The following is a 19,427-nucleotide window of genomic DNA, read 5'->3' on the forward strand; positions in this document are numbered from 1 at the left end:
ACACCTAGGGCTGGGGCTTGTTGGGTTGAGCAGGGTCCTTCAGGTGAAGGGGCAGAGGGGCTGCAGGTCAGGGGTCCGGAGAGCCTCACATCAAAGACAGAGACGTAGCCATCGATGAGCTCCTGCAGCACTCGCACCTCGTGTTCCCCCCGCCCATCTGTCTGGAACACGCTGGGGGCAAACAGCAGGGCCAGGTTCCGCGTGCACATCTGGTTTAGAGCTGCACACTTCTGCACCCTGCAGGGGGGCGCGAGGGTCGTGAGGAGTGCAGCTTGCACTCACCGGCTCTTCTGTGCAGCCATTCATTCGTTCAGCAAAAACTTGTTGAGCCCCTACTATATGCCAGGGCCTGGGCTAAGTGCTTGGAATATACAATGCTGGCCTCAAGGAACTCCCAGTCTAGGAGGGAGACAGTCAAGGGAATTCTAAATACAGCAGGGGTCAGCAAGCTTTTTACGTAAAGGTATAGAGAGTAAATGTTTTAGGCTTGCAGACAGTGTCCGTTGCAAGTCCTCGACTCTGCTATTGGAGAATGAAAGGAGTGATAGACAATACATACATGAATGGGCATGGTCGTGCTGCAATAAAACTGTTTACAAAAACAGGCAACAGGCTGGATTTGGCCCACAGGCAGTAGTCTGCCAATCCCTAATACAGTGTAATCCGTACAACATAGTCAAGGGTTCACCCCAAAATCATTAAAGGGTCTGTCTCCCCAGTAGACTGGCAAAGGTAGACCTCTGTCTTATTCATCTTTGCATCTCTTGCATCTAACGCTTTACCTGGCATAGAAAAATAAAACAATACTGATTGCCAACCATGTCTGAAGGCTTACTACATGACAGGTATGTACTAAGAGTTTTGTAAGTGCTCACAATAGATGGATCCTGATAGAAAAGGAGAAAAATGTGGAACAGAACTTCAAACTTTCAAAAAATCAGACTTACTGGACCCACTGAGACAGGAGGAATCCCCAAGGCTATTGCCCTGAGATATTCTTTAAGCTTTGAACTGAAACTATCTCCTTGAGTCACCTTTTAGCTAAATAGCAAGTTAGCTCATAATGTAATGAATATCAATCACCCTTGAGTACCGTGCTCTTTAAAAAAAAATCTATATAAGACCAAATTGTCAACAAATATTGTAAAGTATAAAAGAGAAGGTTGGGTGGCTGTGAGACTAGGTTAATGGGAATGGAACAACCAGAACAGAAATAATGAGACTGTTGATATGACGAGAAGAATGTAACCAGTGTCACTGAATAATATGTGGAGAAATTGTTGAATGAGAACCTGGTTTGCTGTGTACACGTCCACCAAAAATACAATAAAATTTTTAAAAAGAAAAAAAAAAGAATTTTATGAGGGTTATCTTATTTAACCCTCACATAACCTATGACATAGATACTATTCATTCCATCGTCCTCGTTTTGCAAACGAGGAAACTGAGGTCCAGAGAGAGCATATAACTTACCCTAAGTCACACAGCTAGAATGATGGAACCAGATTAAAGCTGAGGTCTGTCTGACCCCAAAGTCCATGCTCTGAACCTTCATGCTATGACCCCTTCACCTAACAACTGTTTGTGGGATGAATGAATGAATGTAAGTGCAGGGTCAAACCACAGTGACACAGGGTCTGTAAGGGGGCCTGCAGAGGGTCTGACCGCACTGACCGATAGAGATGCCCGATGAGGGTGGCCAGTGTGCGGCGATTGACCCGAGGCAGGCAGCCAATTACTTCTTTGTATTTCTCCAGGCGCTGATTCTTCTGAGGCAGCTCTGGAGATGGGACGGAGGAGGGTTGGGGATGGGGAGGAGATAAGGGTAGGAAGAATGGGGCTGGAGTGGAAGGATTCTTAGAAAAACAAACCCAGGATGGCTGTATGTCTGTCCCCTCCCCACCCTGCCCTGAGCCAATCCCTGAGTGATCCTCCAGAATGGGGAATGCTGGGGAAGGGGCTGCCCAATCCCATAAAAGAGGCCTATGGATTCTGGGATGGGGGTGGGGCTCCTGGTTGGGCCTTGGTTGCCCATGAGGAGTTCTCAGGGATTTAAGGAGTACCAGCAGCCTCCCTCCAGCGAGGCAGCAACCGTGCAGAGGTCACAGGGTCATCGAGCTCGCGAAAGAAGCGTTTGAGTGTGTCCGTGACGTCCTCCACAAAGTGCTCCCCTGGTCGGAGCTTCACTGACCGAGCATCCCGCCGGAACTCAGCCAGGAGCCGCAGGCTTCGGGCACGGGCACCGCCTTTCCGGTACACGCCCTCCAGCCGAAGCCCTGAGAACAGCCAGAGTCTGCTCACCACTGTCCAAAGACCTCCCACCTCCTATCCAGCATCCTACATTGCCATCTGTGACCCCCAGCATGGTGTGGGGAAGGGAGGCCAGATGGGAGGAAATCTGTGCCTCAGTGGTCTTGCTTCTCAGGTCCCTGCTCAAGTGTATGTCTTCAGAGAGGCCTGCAACACCCCGACCACACCATCACATATAGCACCGCCCCATCCTCTCTGGCTCCTCAGCACTTTTATTTTTAAATGGCACTCTCTGAAGCCACGTTATTTGTTGTCTTATTACTCGTCTCTCCCACTAGTCTATAAATTTCGTGAAATCTTTGCTTGTTCACTACCAGAATCCCAGTGTCTGGCACACTGTAGCTGCTCAACAAATATCTGTTGAATGAATAAAGAGTGGAGGCGCAGGAACTATGAGGGGCGAGTATGAACCTCCACGCTCTCTCCAGGGCTTTTTCACTGGGTCTCTGAACCAATTCTCGTCTTGGACAAGGGAGGCTGAGAAGAGGGTAGACATCTCGTGTGTGAGGAGAGTCACTGAATGCAGAATATCCTTGGCCTCTGTACTACCCATGGTCCATGGCTGGAAAGCACAACTATCCGTGCGTTCATGGATGTGCCTTTTCTTTACTGCCCTTCTTAGTTTTCTGCTGAGTTTTCCTTCTAAAGAGTCCAGCCTTACTAAGAGGGTTTGTAGGGGAGCTAGATTCCAGTTGACTCTTACTTTGGCTGGAGAATAAGGCAGAGGCCAAAAATGCAAGAGGATCAGGAATTCTGGGGACTACTTGTACAGCTGAATCTTTATGCCTGGAAATACTCCCATTCAGAACGATTCTGCTCAAACCTTCAGGGATTTTGCTGCACAGCCTGGTGCTTGCCTTGTAGCTGTCCCCCTCCTTGTCCCCCATGGCTCTATATTCCCAGCCACATTCCCAATGCCATTCTCACTCTCCATGCCCACACCCCAATAACAGCCACTACTGAGCACTTACTACCTGCCAGGCCTGCACTAAATGCTTTGTGTGTATTATTTCACTGGAGTCTCACAACTATCCTGGAAAATGAGGACTGTTAGTATTCCCATCCTACCGGTGAGGGAACTGAGGCTCTGAAAGGCAAAGCTGCTTGCCAAGGGTCATACAGCTGGTTGGTGGCAGCTACAGTCTCTAAAGACTAGTCTCTCCCAGGCTTATTGCAACCCCTGGCTACACTCATGTTGCCCATCCCCCACTGGCTCAGTCACAGTCATTGGCCACTCACCGTGCTGGGTGACAAAACTGATGCAGGCATCCACAATGATGGGGATGTCACACCGGCTCATCTGCTGCTCTTGCAGCCCTGTACCGCCCCCGCCGGCTGCCCCACCAATGGCTGCATTCCATGCTGAGAAGTCCAGCCGGCTCTCACCCTGCAGATACAGGGTCCTAGGACCCCAGAGGCCTAGGTCAGAGCCAGACTGAGGTCCGGAAGCACAGTGAACTGACTTCCAGGAGCCTCCAGCAGGGGGCAGCAACACCCAACCCAGACACAACCCCGGAAATTGGGGAAGCGACTTTGAGGAAGCAGGCAGTGGTCCAACAAGCCTGCGCAGGGTGTGAGCTCTGGATAGGCAGATGGGGTGCCAAGGATAGGGGCAGCAGCACTTACCTTCCTGTCTCTACCAGGACTAAATGCTCCTTCTTGTCTGGAGTGTCAGCTGCAGAGACCACACCTGGAAGGAGAATCATCATTGTCTTCATCATAATGATGACTATTATTTATTAAGTGCTTAAGGTATGTAGGTGCCAGGCTGAGAGGAGCCTTACAAAGAATGTTGCAATCAATTTTCTGAGTTATGTAATGACATTACCCTCATTTTACAGGTGATACACTAAAGTTCAGAGAGGTTGAGTAACTTGCCTCAGGTTACTTGCTAAAAAATGGCAAAGCTAGGTTCAAATCCAGGTGCCAAAGCCCTAAAACGTTATCCTATACTACTCCTCTGTTAGGAGAAAGGAGATCAGTGAGGGTATCCATCCTCTCTCCCAGTTCCCAGCCCCCAGCAAATAGTGACTCCAAATGATAATGGTAACAACATTTATAACACACAACATTTATTGAATATTTACAAGATGCCTCTTGCCAGGCTCTGTGATAGTGCTTTACATGCATTACCTTACTTGAACCTCACTATAACCCTCTGAAGAAGGTCCTATTATTGTGCTCCTTTTACAGATGAGGAAACTAAGGCACAGAGAGATTAAATAACTTGTTTAAGGGTACACAGCTAGGAAGTGGTGGAAACAAACAAAAAAAACTAAACTCACTGCCATCGAGGGGATTACAACTCATAATGACCCTATAGGACAGAGTAGCACTGCTCCATAGGATTTCCAAGGCTATAATCTTTACAGAAGCAGATTGCCACATCTTTCTCCTGCGGAGTAGCTGATGGGTTCAAACCACCGACATTTCAGTTAGAAGCCGAGCAATTAACCACTCCACCACCAGGGGTCCTTAGGAAGTGATGGAGGTGGGATCTAAATCTGGGCAGTTTGACTCCAGAGCTTGTGCTCAAAACCACTATGTTCTGCTATTTCCCATAAAAAACAAACCAGTTGTCATGGCGTTGATTCCAACTCATGGCGGCCCCATGTGTTTCAGAATAGAACTGTGCCCCAAAGAAGTTTCAGTGGCTGTGACCTTTCAAAAGTAGACTGACAGGCCTTTCATCCAAGGCACCTCTGGGTAGATTCGAACTGCCAACTTTTCAGTTAGTAGTTGAGTGCTTAACTGTTTGCACCACCCAGGGACTCCACTGGTTTCCCATAAAAAAAAAAAAAAGATCCCCAAATAGAAGAAGGTCCACCCGACCCCCGTAGCCATCCTTGCTCACTGATCTCCTGTAGCCGCCGCAGATGCACCATGTCCTCAGGGGCTGGGGGTCCTGGACCCGGTGCAGGACACAGGAACAGGTGGTCACCACGAAGGAGGCCGAACCCTGACAGCCAGAGGCCAGGGGCCAGGGCTGTGTGGGAGGGGGACCGCAGCCATAGTCGGCCCAGTCGCAGCAGCCCAGGACCCAGCAGCTGGTGACAGCTCAGAGGGGAGAACCACTGTGGGGGAGAATTGGGCAGGATAGACATAGAGAGCGAGGAGGACGGGGGAAGAGATAAGGGGTATGCGGAGAAAGATGACAGTGAGAGGGACAGGGAAAGGCAAAGACATGAAGAGAAAGCAGAAGAAAGAGAGCAATGAAAAGTGATGGGGAGAAAGCCAGGGAGGAGACATAGGAGATGGAAAAAGACAGGGAAGAAATTCAATTTACTCCAGCCAACATAGAAAAGCCTCCTATGTGGCAGCCTTGTGCCCTTAGCTTAGCTGGGGGCTGGGGGCAAGGAAGAAAGGGTAGCATAGCGCTATAACTGAAGAGTCTTGATGCCCCGGGAAATCCCACCACCCAGGGGGCTGTGGAGAGGCTTTACGGAAGAGAGGGCATTTCAGATGGACCTTAAACCGGTCCTTCTCAAACTAAAGCAGCAAAAGACCAACCTTTCTTGTTTCCCTTTTAAAAAAAAATTTTCATCTGTCACTGACCAATACTTCCACAGAAAACAATAAAAATGAGTTTCTAGAAAAGTGAAATGCAAAAACAGAGACATAATAGATACAAGTCCCCAATTTTTATTATTAGATTCAATACATAAAATTACTTTGTTAAATTGCTGTAAACAACCCTAAATGCTCGCTCTCAATTTCTATACTTATCTTGTCACTAACTAAAACAAACAGTCCGTGGCCCAGCATCGTGTAACAGCCTTCAGATCACACTTGGGGTAGCACCGTCTTAAAGGATGGGCTGAGTTTTTGGAAAAGTGTAGATGAAAATAAGATGAGACTTAGACCTGGTTGTGAGGGCCACGATAGACCCTGCCAGGGGACAGGGACAATGTCTTGGTGTAAGGCATTGTAGGAGAACAGGGAGTGGGAACAGAACCACAGGGATGAGTGCTCCCTACGGGAGGGGTCGGATGCTGCAGAGATGGCCTGAGAAGGTCAGAGAAAGGCCGTTGCAGTTTGGAAACAGGAAGTCACTGGTGACCTGCAGGGTAGCAGCTGGGAAGAGTATGGGCAGAGGAAGGGAGCTGCAGGGGTTAAGGAGGAACTACAGGCTGCCAGAGTACACCACTTTCTGAGAAGCTGTCAGGAGGCGAAGGAGGGCACCAGGGTGATGAGTTCAAAGTAGAACAGGGCTGAGGGAAAAGCTGTTTTTGGATGGGAAAGATTGTCACCATCATCGTCATCATTTCAACACCTACATACTGAGGGCTTCCTTCTTGCCAAGTAATGTGGGCTTCACATCTCACTTAATTCTCAACCCTAGGGGATGGATCTTTTACACCCACTCTACAGGTGTGGAAAAGGTCACAAGGCTAAGAGCTGTAGGACTTAAGTTCAAGTGTGTCTGACTCCAGGGCCTGAACTTTTAATTCCAGGAAGAGGGTACAGGATGGAGAGGTTGGGCTATCTGGGAATGGTGAAGCTGGACATGTGAAGACAGCTTTGTCCCTGGGCCTGCTGGAGAATTGGGGTGGGGGTAGCAGGAGCCAGAGGCAGCTCCTCCGCAGGAAGGGGCCACAGCACAGTGAGGTTTGGGGCATGAGCTTTGAAACAGCGGCCTGGTTTTTGGTCTCATATTCTGCTGCCTCCTAGCTCTGTGACCTTGACCAAGTGAGTTCGTAACCTCTGAGTCTCAGTTTCCTTATATGTAAAATACTCATAGTCCTTACCTCGGAGGATTATTATAAAAATTAAATGAGATATTGAATGGGCAGTGCGTAACATAGGGCCTGGCACAGAATAATAGCTCAATCAGCCTTAGCGGTTAGTGGAAGTGGTGGGAGGGACTGTAGGGATAAGAGAAGACAGAAGCGGGGTAGATGGGTCAGAGAAACCATGGGCTGTGGGGGAAAGGTTTCGACTGTCTCACCTTGCCCAGGGCACTGGTCCAGGCTTCCAGACTGTCAGCTCCATCTGTCCCAAAATGCTGGATCCTCCCCCCAGTAAGGATGAGCTCAAAGGAAAAGGGGAACCTGAAGAAAAGGTGAGGTTAGGGAGGAAAAAGCTGGCCAATGAAGGGGCTGTCATGCTGGGGATGGGGAAGGGAAAAGGAGTTGCTCAGTGAGCACAGGGGCAGGTGGGGAGAAGGGGTGTTACCTGTCGAGGTCACCTGTGTCAGTGGGTGGGGGGCTCACGCCCAGACAGACAACATCCTGGGGCTGGATGAGGCTGAGGGGTTCAGAGCTGCTTTCTGACACAAACATTTCCAGAGCTGCTCCCAGCACACACCACAGTCGTTGGGGAGCTAAGGGGATGACAGACAATCAGGGGGCAGCAGACTTCTGACCCCACTATCATAGTTCCCATTTGTTGTTGTTAGGTGCCATTGAGTCGATTTCAACTCATAGCGACCCCATGTGACACAGCAGAGCTGCCCCATAGGGTTTTCCAGGCTATAGCCTTTACAGAAGCAGATTGCCAGGTCTTTCTCCTGCAGAGTGGCTTCAAACTTCCCACCTTTTGGTAAGCAGCTGAGTGCTTAACTGCTGTACCACCGAGGGGTCCAGTTCCCATTTATCAGATATTTATTCTGTACCAAGCCCTCTGCCTATGCATGATCCCACATCATCTTCACAACCCTATGAGGTGGGTACTATTATCAGTTCTCTTTTGCAGACGGGTAAACTAAGGCTCAGTGCTTGAGTAACTAGTCCAGGTTACATAGGTAGGAAATAGCAGAGCTGGGATTTGGACCACATGGTCTGATTTCAAAGCACAGCCTCTTAACTCTCGCTCAGTGCTGCCACCTGGCACGGTCCTTCCCTCACCCCCAGCATCGCAGCCCACTCCAGGGTGTGTCCCTACCTTCCCATCTCAGCCCTGTCCTTCCTGCCCCTTTGCAGTGCACTTACACCCACCCCCATTTCTGCCCTGTCTTCTCCCATCCCCTGGATTCCTCTCACCATCCCGGCCCTTGCGAGGGGGTGGGGGTCCAGCTTTGTTGCTGATGGAACCACAGTACAGGAAGCTGCTGTAAGTGGCAGGCACCACCACCTCATTGTATACACCAGGGGAGGGGTCTGCAGGGGAGAAGGAAAGGTGGTCAGCTGAGGCCAGTGCAAAGGGATGGCCTGAGCCTCCTTGGAAAAGAGACTGAATGGAAAGACAATGGGACCCAACTCTACTGGCAGCATGGCCAAGCATAGCCCAGTGGGGCTGGACCCCTCACTACCTAGATTGGAAAAGAGGAAGGCAGGGGATGATGGGACAGGGAGGCCTCTAGCTCAGCCCTTGCCCACTGCCTCTGCCTACCAGCCAGCCAGCCAGGCAGTCTGCTCTGAAAAGGGGACCTGAGAGCATGGGTCATCCTCCAAGTGCCTCAGCTCCTCACGATCTGACCACTGGAGACCAGCAGCATTAAGCTGACTGTTTCTATGAGAGATCAGACCTGACCTTTGGGTTGACCAGGTCAGGTGTGGCCAGCACTGACACCTGGAATATCCAGACCCACCCTAGGCAGTGGCCATCACCAGTCATCTCATGCCATCAGGAAACAGGCCCAGAGGAACCAAGGGGTTGGAAAGCTCCTCAGGCCAGGCCACTATAATGGGCTGGATGATGGGGTAATTACCCATCCCCTGCCCCCCCAGTAACCAAGGCACAGGTCAGGGCTGAGACGCAGGAGGCACTTGGGGGGATTACCTGGGGGCAAGAGGCCAGGGAGGTTGCCATCCAGGGCTGAAGGGGACCAGGGCTCTTCCTCACCCTCGGAGGCCTCAACACAGAGGAGCTGAGCCATGTTCTTTAACAGGTTGGGTCCTGCCACAGCTGCACACAGTGCCTTCAGGGAGGGAAGAGCCTCTGTCAGCCTCCCACCCCCACGTGAGAGCCCTAGGGATGTCTTCCAATCACCAAACCAGCCCCCATCACCCATGTCTAGGCATCCCAGCCCAAAGACTGTGCTTCCCTCTCTCCATCAGACCCAACCTGTCCCTCTTACCTGGAGAAACTGGCTATGATCTGTATACTGAGGATGAGGCTTCCGAAAGAGACCTGACCGGTATTTTCGGGAAATGAACTCTCCTCTAGGGCCAGGGGATGCATCTGGATGCAGCCTTTCGCTTGGGGGTAATGCCGCTGCCCAGAAGCGGTTGGCTCGATTGTTACCCAGGACAATGAACAACTGCAGGATGATAAGGGGCAAAGGCAAGTCCCCAGGTATTCCACTCTCCCCGCATCCCTGTGCCAGGCTGGGCCTAGGCCTTTTCTTGGACGCTCCTCTTCCATGCTCCCCACTTTCTCCCTCTTCACCCCCTCACCTGCACTATCTCATTACTCCAGACACTTGTATCCAGCTTCAGGCTCTGCACCTTGGAAATTCCAGAGCCCAACGCTCGGTGCTGACCTGTCAGGGTATAAGGGGCACATAGCATGGGTACCCTGAGCCCTCCCACCACAGCCCCGCTCCCATCCGCAAGTTGATTTGAGACCCCAGGCCTCACCTGCACACTGCTTGCAGATGACCACCCCCAGGTTGACGGCAGCCCAGTCTGGCTGCGAAGCCCCACAGTCTGCACAGTGCCGGTTTGCTCGGTTGGACCAGATCTTCTCAGCCACCTCGTAGTTAGACAGGGTCTCGGTTACTGCTTCCTGCAGAGCGGCCGCCCAGCTCTGCCGAGCCCCACCAGACTCGGCTGTGAAGCTGAGGGGTGGACAGCCAGTCCGTGGGCATGGACCCCGCCCTCATCCCATCCCACTGGCCATTCCTGCAGAGCCACCATAAGCCACCTCTTGGCCAACCCAGACCCTCCTGATACTCCTGTCCCTGCCTTCCCATTAGTGTACACCCAAAGACATCCTACTGACGTGACCTCCAGTGTTCTGCACCCCGGTGCCTTCCCCAAAAGTCTGTCTCCTAGCCATGCCTCTTGCCAGTCTGGGCCCCACCTGAAGCAGCGATGGGGCGTGAGCAGGTCGAAGCTGCGACTCTTGGTCTCCCGGACGCTGCAGCCCTGCAGCTCGATGAAGCAGATCCCAATGCCCAGAGAGAAGGCCTGGTGGGGCAGGCAGAGTGAAAGGCCAGAATGGGCTAGGCCAGGTCCCTTGGCCCTGGGCCAGCCCTCCTCACCTGCTCACTCTTGTACAGCGCCAGTTCTCCAGGGCTCAAGGCAGCAAACACCTTGGCCTTATGTCCACGCAGCTCCAGCATGCCCGTGCGAAGGGGACGGGGTGGCTGGGGCAGCCGGGGGTGGCCCAGGAGGCGCTGCTCCTTCAGGCAGGATTGCAGCGTATCGCACCATGTGTCCCGCTGAGCTGGTGGGGGCAGGTCAGTGGGCTGTGTGCTCACACTCCTGTCTCCCTGCATCCCACCCTGACCCAGTGGGCCCTGGCCCTCACCCTCGTTCTCTGTGCGGAACACAAATACCCTCTGGCTGGTGATGACCTGAAACTTGTTGTCCTTGTTGCTGCGGGTCATCTCAATGGCAGTCAAGGGGATCACACCCCTGGGGAAGGGGTCCTGAAGGGAGAACCCAAAGCCTAATGGGGACAGGAACTGAACCATGTGCACTGACCCCTGAGTCCAGCATCAACTTTCATGAGTTCAGTACTCAGTCCACAAGCAGTGGTTACTGCCAGCTAACCTGGCTACTTTAAATGCTGACATGAGTCATGTGGCAACACTCCATGGTCTTCCCTTCTTCCTATCCTGAGCATCTCAGCCCTCCCTCTCCCTCTTCCTAGTCTCCATGTACCATCTCCCTGACCCCACCTTGTCACTGCCAAAGTACATCAGACTCCTCCCATTGAACTGCACAAAACGTCTCTGGAAGACATAGTTTCTGAAAAAAGGGAGGGACCAAGATTAGTGAGTGTTGAGGGTTGCATTCTCGGGGTGCTCATAGGGTCTGGGAGCACTTGGGATCCACCCACTCCCGCCAACTAGCTCCCAGCTTCCTTCTCCTCCCTTCCCTTCCCAGTAGCCCTACCCTTGAGGTGAGAGCTTGTCCAGCCAGCCACTGAGCAGGGGCATGGGGGGGTCTGCTGTGGAGGAGAAGCTGGCATAGGGTGAAATTAGGTCATCACTGGTCTCTTCCGTGTCCAAGGTGGGCATCAAGAAGGTGGAGTCCCCAGGCAGCTCAAGACTGGCATAGCCGGCATTCTCCCTTGCTTCCAGATCCTGCCTGCTGAGCCTTGTGAGGGCCAAGAGAGGGAGGGACAGACATGAGACCACCCCTAGCACTCTGGACACACCCTTTATAACTTCTCCACCCCCACCCTTAGCACCTAGTAGAGTGCCTGGCAGGTAACGCACGTGCTTTTCAAGGAAGGGAACAGGGAGGTTGGGAACCCAAAAGATTGGCATGGAGCTTTTCCCTTGAGCATATTTAGAAATTCTATTAGGGAAATTTCAGTCTGTCTCCTCTGCTATTAGTGTTATTTGGGTGGAAAGGTTGGGGAAGGCTGTGTCGATTGGTCTCTGTCTGCCGTGGTTGCCCATTTCTAATCAATAAGTCTTACTGGTCCTTTCTCCACAAAGTTTTTGGTCTTCTTTCCCTGGACCAAGTCCCCATCAGCTTGCACTGTGGTGATACAAATTGCCTAACTGGTCACCTGCTGGAAACCCTGGTGGCATAGTGGTTAAGTGCTACAGCTGCTAACCAAAGGGTCAGCAGTTCAAATCCACCAGGCGCTCCTTGGAAACTCTATGGGGCAGTTCTACTCTGTCCTATAGGGTTGCTATGAGTCGGATTCGACTGGACAGCATTGGGTACTGGGGTCACCTGCTTCCACTCTTGCCCTCTCTCCCATAGTCCATTCTCCCATAGCCACCAGAGTGCTCTTTTTAAAATGCAAATGAGATCAATTAACTCCCTGCATGAAGCCTTCCAATAACTTCCCGTGTACACTTAGGATAAAGCCAATTTCCTTACCATGGGCTGCAAGATCGTGCATAATGATACCCACGGCCACTCCCCTGACCTCATTGGGTACCACCTTTGTCCAGCCACATTCTCTTTCCTGTTTGAACATGCTGTTCCCTCTGCCTATAACATGCTTCCCGGGGCTGCTTTTCTCATTCTTCGGGTCTTTATTTTAATGTCATCTGCTCAGAAAGATCTTTCTTAACTGCCCTAATAAATTCTCCTATTATTTCCTATACTTTCCAGTAGTTCTCAGCCTCGGCAGCACAAAGTCATCTGGGTGGGAAACTTAAAAGTACTCGTTTATGGGCCCCATCTCAGCAGTGGCGTCACTAGGGTTAGCGTCACCCAGTGCAGTACCTTCCAGTGTCACGCCCGCCATGGACCTCCTCCTGTACCAGACCATACAGAATCCTTAGTAATTTTATTATCGATTTTAATCATAGAATAATATGTGAGAAATGTAGCTGTAAATTACTTAAATGTAGCATTTCTTAGATTATATGAATACTAACACAAAATTGTTTTGCAAAATCTTTCTACATTGAATTATAACATTATTAGTTATATTTTTAGTAACTGAGAAGAAGCCTTTTTTATTTTCTTCTTACTTTTCCTTTAACTACTTCACTCTCAAAAAAGTTATTGATATCGGTTCACAAATACTAATCAGCACAATACTGTAGCTAAAACATCAGAAAATTTGACAAAATCAGCAACTATAGAAACACCAGCAGCAATGAAAACAGTGCACGCTCGTAGAGCTTGCAGACGAAACCATGTGATGGGAGGCATCATTGTAATTGGGTTAATAATGACAGCTCTGACTGGGGCACATTAAAAAAGAAAGAAACTAAAAAAAAACAATTGCCTTCAGGTGGATTCTGACTCATAGCGACCCTATAGGACAGAGTAGAACTGCCCCATAAGGTTTCCAAGGAGCGGCTGGTGGATTAGAACTGCTGACCTTTCGGTTAGCAGCTGAGTTCTTAGCCACTGCGCCACCACGGCCCCGGAGCACATTGGGAGGTTCAAAAGTAAACTAGCACAGAGTTTTAGCCTTGTAAGAATACTGATATATGTAAGCTGGGCTTACGAAAAAATGTTTTTGTTATAACTACAGGAAGATTTTTATAAAAAAATAATGTTTCTAAAAAAATAAGTTTCTGCTGGAACACTGCAAAAAATTTTATAGACAGTCATTTTGGTGTCAACCCCTCTGACAGTGTCACCTGGTGCAGTCCACACCCCCGCCCCTCCCTCAGTGAAACCACTGCATCTCAGACCACTTAAATTTGAAACTCCGGGGGTGGGGGCTAGGCATCTGTATGGTGTTTAAGTTGCTCAGGCTACTCTGCAGCCAAGGCTGAGAACCACCACTCTACCCTATTTGTTTCCAACTTCACTGAGCAATTCCCACCTCATTGAAGCCGTCAGAAGAGAACCCCCAGACACCAGCACCACATTTACCTGATCTCACCACACATTCTGCCTTCCTCCTATGACTAGAAACACTCCTGCCCAAAGCCAGTACCTCCCTTCCTGCACTTGATCCTATCCCCTCTCACCTACACCAGGACATCACTCCAGGGTTTCTCCTCTCTCTCTCCTACATCAGCTAAATTTCCCTCCTACTGGGTCATTCCTATTCACCTGCAAACACGAGTAACATCCCAGCCTATAAAAAAAAACCTTTTCTTGACTCCCCTTCCATTATCAATTATCACTCCAATTCTCTGCTCTCCTTTGAGGAAAAACTCCTCAAAAATGGTGTCTACCTTGCTGTTCGCAACTCCTTTCCTACCGTTCTCTCTTAAGCCCACTCCAACCAGGCTGTAACCCCCGCCACTCCACTGAGACTGCCTTCATCAAGGTCCCCAATGACCTCCATGATGCCAATTCCAAAAGTCGCTTCTCAGTGCTCATCTTACTTGACCTTTCAGCATCATTTGACACAGTTGACCTCTGTCTCCTCCTCATACACTTTCTTCACTTGGTTCCTACAATACCACATTTCCCTGGTCTTCCTTCTACTTCTTTTGTCACTTCTTTTCAGTCTGTTTTGCTGAAACAGTATATTTCTTCCTCTTCTCCCAAACTTCTTGATAGTGGAGTATGCCAGGGCTCTGATATTGGCTTCCTCTCTATCTACACTCATTCATACCTATATATAACCATCTATATGCTAACAACTCACAAATTTAGATCTCCAGCTCAGACCTTCCACCCAAATTCCAGGCTTATATATCCAATGGCCTATCTGTCATCTCTTCTTGGATGTATGACATACACCTCAAGTTCAACATGTCCAAAACCAAACTCCTGACCTATCCCCGCCTCCCCATCTGCTTTCTGCAGAGTCGTCGCATCTCAGGCCATGGGAACTCCATGAGTTTTCAGTTGCTCAGACCAACGCTATCCAACAGAAGTCAATGCCAGCCACATATTAAATTTTATAGTAGCCACATTTACCAAAATAAAAAGAAACAGGTGAAGTTAATTTTAATAATGTATTTTATTTAACCCAATACATCCCAAACATTAACATTTTAGTATGGAATCGACATAAAATTAAGATAGTTTACATAGTTTTTCAGACTAAGTCTTTGAAATCTGGCGTATATCTTACACTTGCTGCACATCTCGGTTCAGACTAGCTACATTTCATGTGCCCGGTAGTCACAGGTGGCCAGTGGCTGCTGTTTTGGACAACGCAGGCTCAGAGCAAAACCCTTGACATCATTCTTGACTTCTCACCACCTGCACTACTATCTCTCTACTGGGAGATCTCTCACCTCCTCACTGGATTCTCTGCCACTGCATTTGCCTCCAACGGACTACTCCCAAAACAGCAACCAGAGGGATCCTCTTAAAATGCAAGTCAAAAGCCCTCTCATGGCAAAAGTTCCTGCAAGGTCCCACTTTATCTGGCCCCCTTTTTCTTCTCTGATGTTGTCTTCTCCTCCCACCCTCTTCCCCACTCTGTCCCAGCCATACTGGCCTCCTCGATGTTTCTGGATCTCCCTGTGCATGTGCTCTCCTTAAAGCCTCCATGCTGACCATTCCCCCTGCTTGAAACATTCTTCCCCCAGATATCTTCATGGCTAACCCCCACAACTCCTTCAAGTTTCCACTCAAATGTCATCCTTTTCATTCTCTCACAACTCTAATGAGAAGTTGCAGTTCTCTTGCCTCCTTGGAGCCCTGATGGCATAGTGGTTAAAAGCTCAGCTGCTAAGTAAAAGGTTGGCAGTTTGAATCTACAAGCTGCTCCTTGGAAACTCTGTGGGGCAGTTCTACTCTGTCCTATAGGATCACCATGAGTCAGAATTGACTCGAAGGCAATGGGTTTGGTTTGGTTTTTGCCTCCTTACCCTGCTCTATTTTTCCCATGACACTTAACACCTTTTAACATGTTTTGCAACTTATTTATCATTTCTTGTTAATTGACAATCTGCCCACCGTGGCAGGGATTTCTGTCTATTTTATTCACTGATCCATGCCAGTGAAAAAAGGGGAAGACCTTCAAGGAGATGGATTGACACAGTGGCTGCAACAATGAGCTCAAGCATAGCAACAATTTTGAGAATGGCCAGGACCAGGCAGTGTTTTGTTCTGTTGTACATAGGGTCACTATGAGTCAGAACCGACTCGACGGCACCTAGAAACAACAACAATCCCAAGCATCTACAATATCTGGCACGCAATATGTGCTCGATAAATATTTGTTGGACAAAAAAAGAAAAAAATGAAAAGCACTTCTGCCAAGTTTTAATTATATATCCATTTGTTTGTTAACTTGTTTTATTTCCTCTCTGCCCCACTGAGTCACAGGCTGTCCAAGGGCAGGGCCGTGTCTATTATATTCATCCTGTATCTTCAGTGCACATGCCATGCACATTTGATAAAAAACTGGATAGGATACATGGCCACCGCCAGCTCAGCTGCTCCCCAAGCTTCCCCTCTCCCTTCCATCACCACCCTACTGAGCACTCACCTGTGTTCAGCCCTGTCCTGACAGACACCTCTGCCCTCTCTTCTGTCGGGGGACCCTGAGACCCCCACAGGCTGGACACCATAGTACAGGCAACCAGGGTCCATGATGTGCACTAGTGGGGGAGGAGTGCGGGAGACAGAGGGAAGAGGAGTCAGGTGGAAGTGTCTGAGGTCTCCAAGGGTGCTGTCCCTCTTCCCCAGCTCATAATAACCCACCTACCTGTGCCGGTGGCAGGCCTGAGGGTAGGGGTGGGGGCAGCTTTCTGGGAGCTCTCTGGGGTTCTGAGTGGAAAGGCCTCTTGGTTATTAAGGGAGAGATGAGGAGGGACAAGCCCTCATGCCCCGTTCTTCCTGCCCGCTCATCACCCCACCCTGCCTGTTCTTACTCCAGCACTGGATCCCCAGGAAGCCAACCCCACTCACATGTCCTGAGTTGCCTGTGACCCGCCTCTTAAGTCCAAACCGAAGTAGATGGCATTGGGAGTCATTTCCATAGTATTCAAGGCTGAAGTCTGCTCAGAAGAGGCAGTAGGGAGAGGAGGGGACCTTGGGCTGGACTCTGGGCTCCTGGAAACTTCTGGTCCTCGCAGGGCTGGGCTTGGCCCAGGCCTCTGGGTGGTGGCAGGGCCGCTGAGCCCACCAAACACTGTCCTGGGCTTGGGCACAGGCTTGGAGGTCTGGGCTTGGGGGTCTGGACTGGAGGATGGCTCCATGGCACTATCTGATTGGGGATCCGGGAAGCCCTCTGCAGCACCCGCCTGCAGTAGGCGGAGAATGCGTTTCCGGTGCCCTGTGGCGCTGATGCCCAACTGCCTCAGCTCCTCCTGGCCCAGGCCCCGGGCTGCACCCGCTGTAGTCAGGCCATGCTGCCGGAACGTGTCTGCATACTGCTCCAGGTGCACCTTGGCCAGCCACACAGCGATGTCCAGGTCCTGAGGGGCAGCCATGGGGGCTCAGGCCATTGCTGGGGGAAGGGGCAGGGTGAAGGGAGGGCTCAGGCTGAGTATCCCCCCTCCCTGTCCCTGAGGCTTGGACAGGGAGTACCAGACTTCAATCTTTCTCCAATCAAAAATGCCCAAAGGTCTGAGATCTGGAGGCAGAGCCACCCCAGAATACCAGAAAAAGCTCTTGTAGGAGAATCCCTCCATTTGCAGATCAGGAAACTGAGGTCCAGAAAGTGAAAGAGGCTTGACCAGGCTCACAGCAAGTTGGTGGTAGTCTTGGCCCCCAGGCTTCTGCCCCACCCTGGGTCTGGATCAAAGCTCCTCCCCTACTTTACTGCACACCCAGCTGAGATAAGCATGGGACTAGATGCTAGAACCTATGTGTGGGTTGTATGTGTGTGTGAGAGAGAATAGGCTGGTGGGTTTGTGGGAGGAGGGGGCTACTGGTGTGTTCTGATCCAGACGTGCCATAAGGTGGGGAGAGGGATGCAGACCCCACTCCCACTGGTTTTGAGCTATGATGCCGGTTGGCCATCCTAATCCTGCTGTTCCCAGTTCCTCCTCCCCTTCCACCTATTGTCTCTGCTCAGACTTCCTTCCTGTCCCTCCAGCCCTAGCCACCCCCACATCCTGCCTGCCCTGGTCAGGCTGACTGGAGAGCCCTAACCAGTCCCAATAGGTGGAGTCTGAACCCTGGGCAGAGGGCATCTGGGGGTAGAGATTGGGGGAGAACTGGGCCACAGAGATGCTAGGGGTGCTCTGGAGTCTTTGGGTCTTCTCCACCCTTACACCCATGGCAGAATACACATGTGTGCACGTTGGCGTGAACACCCTATGAAATTACATCTCCTTACCTCTGCTTTGTCCAAGCCTTCCTCCTTTCTGCCCATGTCCTGGGGCTTAGCTCTCTGGAGCTCTGGCCCATTCTGCCAGCCTCTCCCTGTTTATTCCCTGAGCCTATCACTGACTCTGTCTCGCCTGAGTTTTATCTCTGCCTTGTCCCTGCCTCCATCCCACCGCATCTCTGTCTCTACCTCTAAATCCATCTTTGTCCATCTCCCTGTACCACTCTGTTTTGCCCTCTATTGAAGCCTATCCTTTTCGCAGTCTCCAGTTCTAACTCGGTCTTTAGTTGTATCAGTGTCTCTGGCCACATCTCTCCGACCTTGATTCGAGACTTCTCTGACTCCCCATCTCGGCCTGCAGGGCTCTCTCTGTTTATTTCATACTCCGTCCCTGACCAGGCCTCCCTTTCCGTCCCAGCCTCAGCCCTGGCCTCCCTCCACCACACTCCAGCGGGGCCCCATACCCAAACCATGGTCCGGTGCTGATCCTCGGGCCCTGACTCAGAGCCCAGTTTCCCGGTGACTCAAGCCCGGCGGAGGGCACGAGACTGGGGACCAGGAGGTGCGCGCTGACAGGAGTGTGGGGGCGGGCAACGCGGACTCGACCAGGGAGGGGTGAGGAGGGAGGGGGCAGCGCCGGACAACAGGAGCTAGGGGCGGGTCGCGGCCGGAGGGGAAGGGCCGCCGGCGCGGAGGCGGCCGAGGATCCCACGAAAGCCCTCGGAAAGGTGATGGGGAAAAGTCTGGGAAGCAGGGGCCCCGGGGGTGCAGAGGTCCTCACCTCACTTCTCGGCCGTCGTCCGCTGCCCGGTGCCCGCAGCGCGGTTCGAGGCTCCAAGCCCCGCCGCGCCGGCCCCGCCTCCCCTCAGCCCTCCCCCGACGGGCCCAGCCCCGCCCCGCCAGGCCGGTTCCTCCCGCGGGGCCCCGGCCACTCCTTGTGCAAGCGCGGGCCTTCAGAAGGTCTGGAGTCCTTACCCAACCGCCGCGCTTATCTCGGCCCCCGCCAGGCCTTGCCCGATCTGGGCCAGGAAAGGGACCGGACCAGGGTTGGGGGCAAAGACAACCCTAGAGAGAGGAACAAAGAGGCAGAGACCAGGACAGACATAGGGACGGGCTGAAACCGGGAAAGGGAAAGTGCTGCAAGGACTACTTTGCATCCGCTCTGCCTCTCTCTTCCCCTCCCAGCCTTGCCAAATCTTCCCACACCCAGCATTGTGGCTGGACCTCAGCACCAGTTAATGGGGGAGGAAGTTGGGGATCCAGAAGTCATGGATAGCCACCGCCTTTCTTGGAGCCCCTTTCATGACCCAGCGACCTGGGCTGGGGAACTAGGGGCAAAGATCCAGTAGAGGAACCTCCATCTGCTTCTGCCTCCCCAAGGGCCCAGCCTA

The 19,427-nt window shown here is 51.5% G+C and overlaps 1 protein-coding gene across 7 annotated transcripts in view; it reads right to left on the reverse strand.

Annotated features, from left to right (window-relative positions):
• The window catches only part of ARAP3 (ArfGAP with RhoGAP domain, ankyrin repeat and PH domain 3), a 26,394-nt gene extending 7,489 nt beyond the window's left edge, over positions 1–18,905 (reverse strand). For 2 of the 7 annotated variants that reach the window (XM_049873913.1, XM_049873914.1), the window contains exons 1-20: positions 16,671–18,490; positions 16,468–16,529; positions 16,249–16,360; positions 11,316–11,519; positions 11,099–11,168; positions 10,457–10,846; positions 10,276–10,382; positions 9,831–10,030; positions 9,648–9,733; positions 9,329–9,511; positions 9,031–9,169; positions 8,292–8,408; positions 7,486–7,633; positions 7,259–7,361; positions 5,165–5,384; positions 3,937–4,000; positions 3,550–3,713; positions 2,064–2,276; positions 1,675–1,780; positions 90–237 (exon numbers count right to left, since the gene is read on the reverse strand). In XM_049873913.1, coding sequence (XP_049729870.1) covers positions 90–237; positions 1,675–1,780; positions 2,064–2,276; positions 3,550–3,713; positions 3,937–4,000; positions 5,165–5,384; positions 7,259–7,361; positions 7,486–7,633; positions 8,292–8,408; positions 9,031–9,169; positions 9,329–9,511; positions 9,648–9,733; positions 9,831–10,030; positions 10,276–10,382; positions 10,457–10,846; positions 11,099–11,168; positions 11,316–11,519; positions 16,249–16,360; positions 16,468–16,529; positions 16,671–17,194 — 3,360 coding nt within the window. In that variant the 5' untranslated portion in view covers positions 17,195–18,490. The other 5 variants (XM_049873912.1, XM_049873910.1, XM_049873911.1 and 2 more) reach the window with 5 other exon arrangements.
• Between the last annotated feature and the right edge of the window lie 522 nt (positions 18,906–19,427).

Source organism: Elephas maximus, chromosome 2 (genome assembly GCF_024166365.1).
Source record: "Elephas maximus indicus isolate mEleMax1 chromosome 2, mEleMax1 primary haplotype, whole genome shotgun sequence".
NCBI lineage: Eukaryota > Metazoa > Chordata > Mammalia > Proboscidea > Elephantidae > Elephas > Elephas maximus.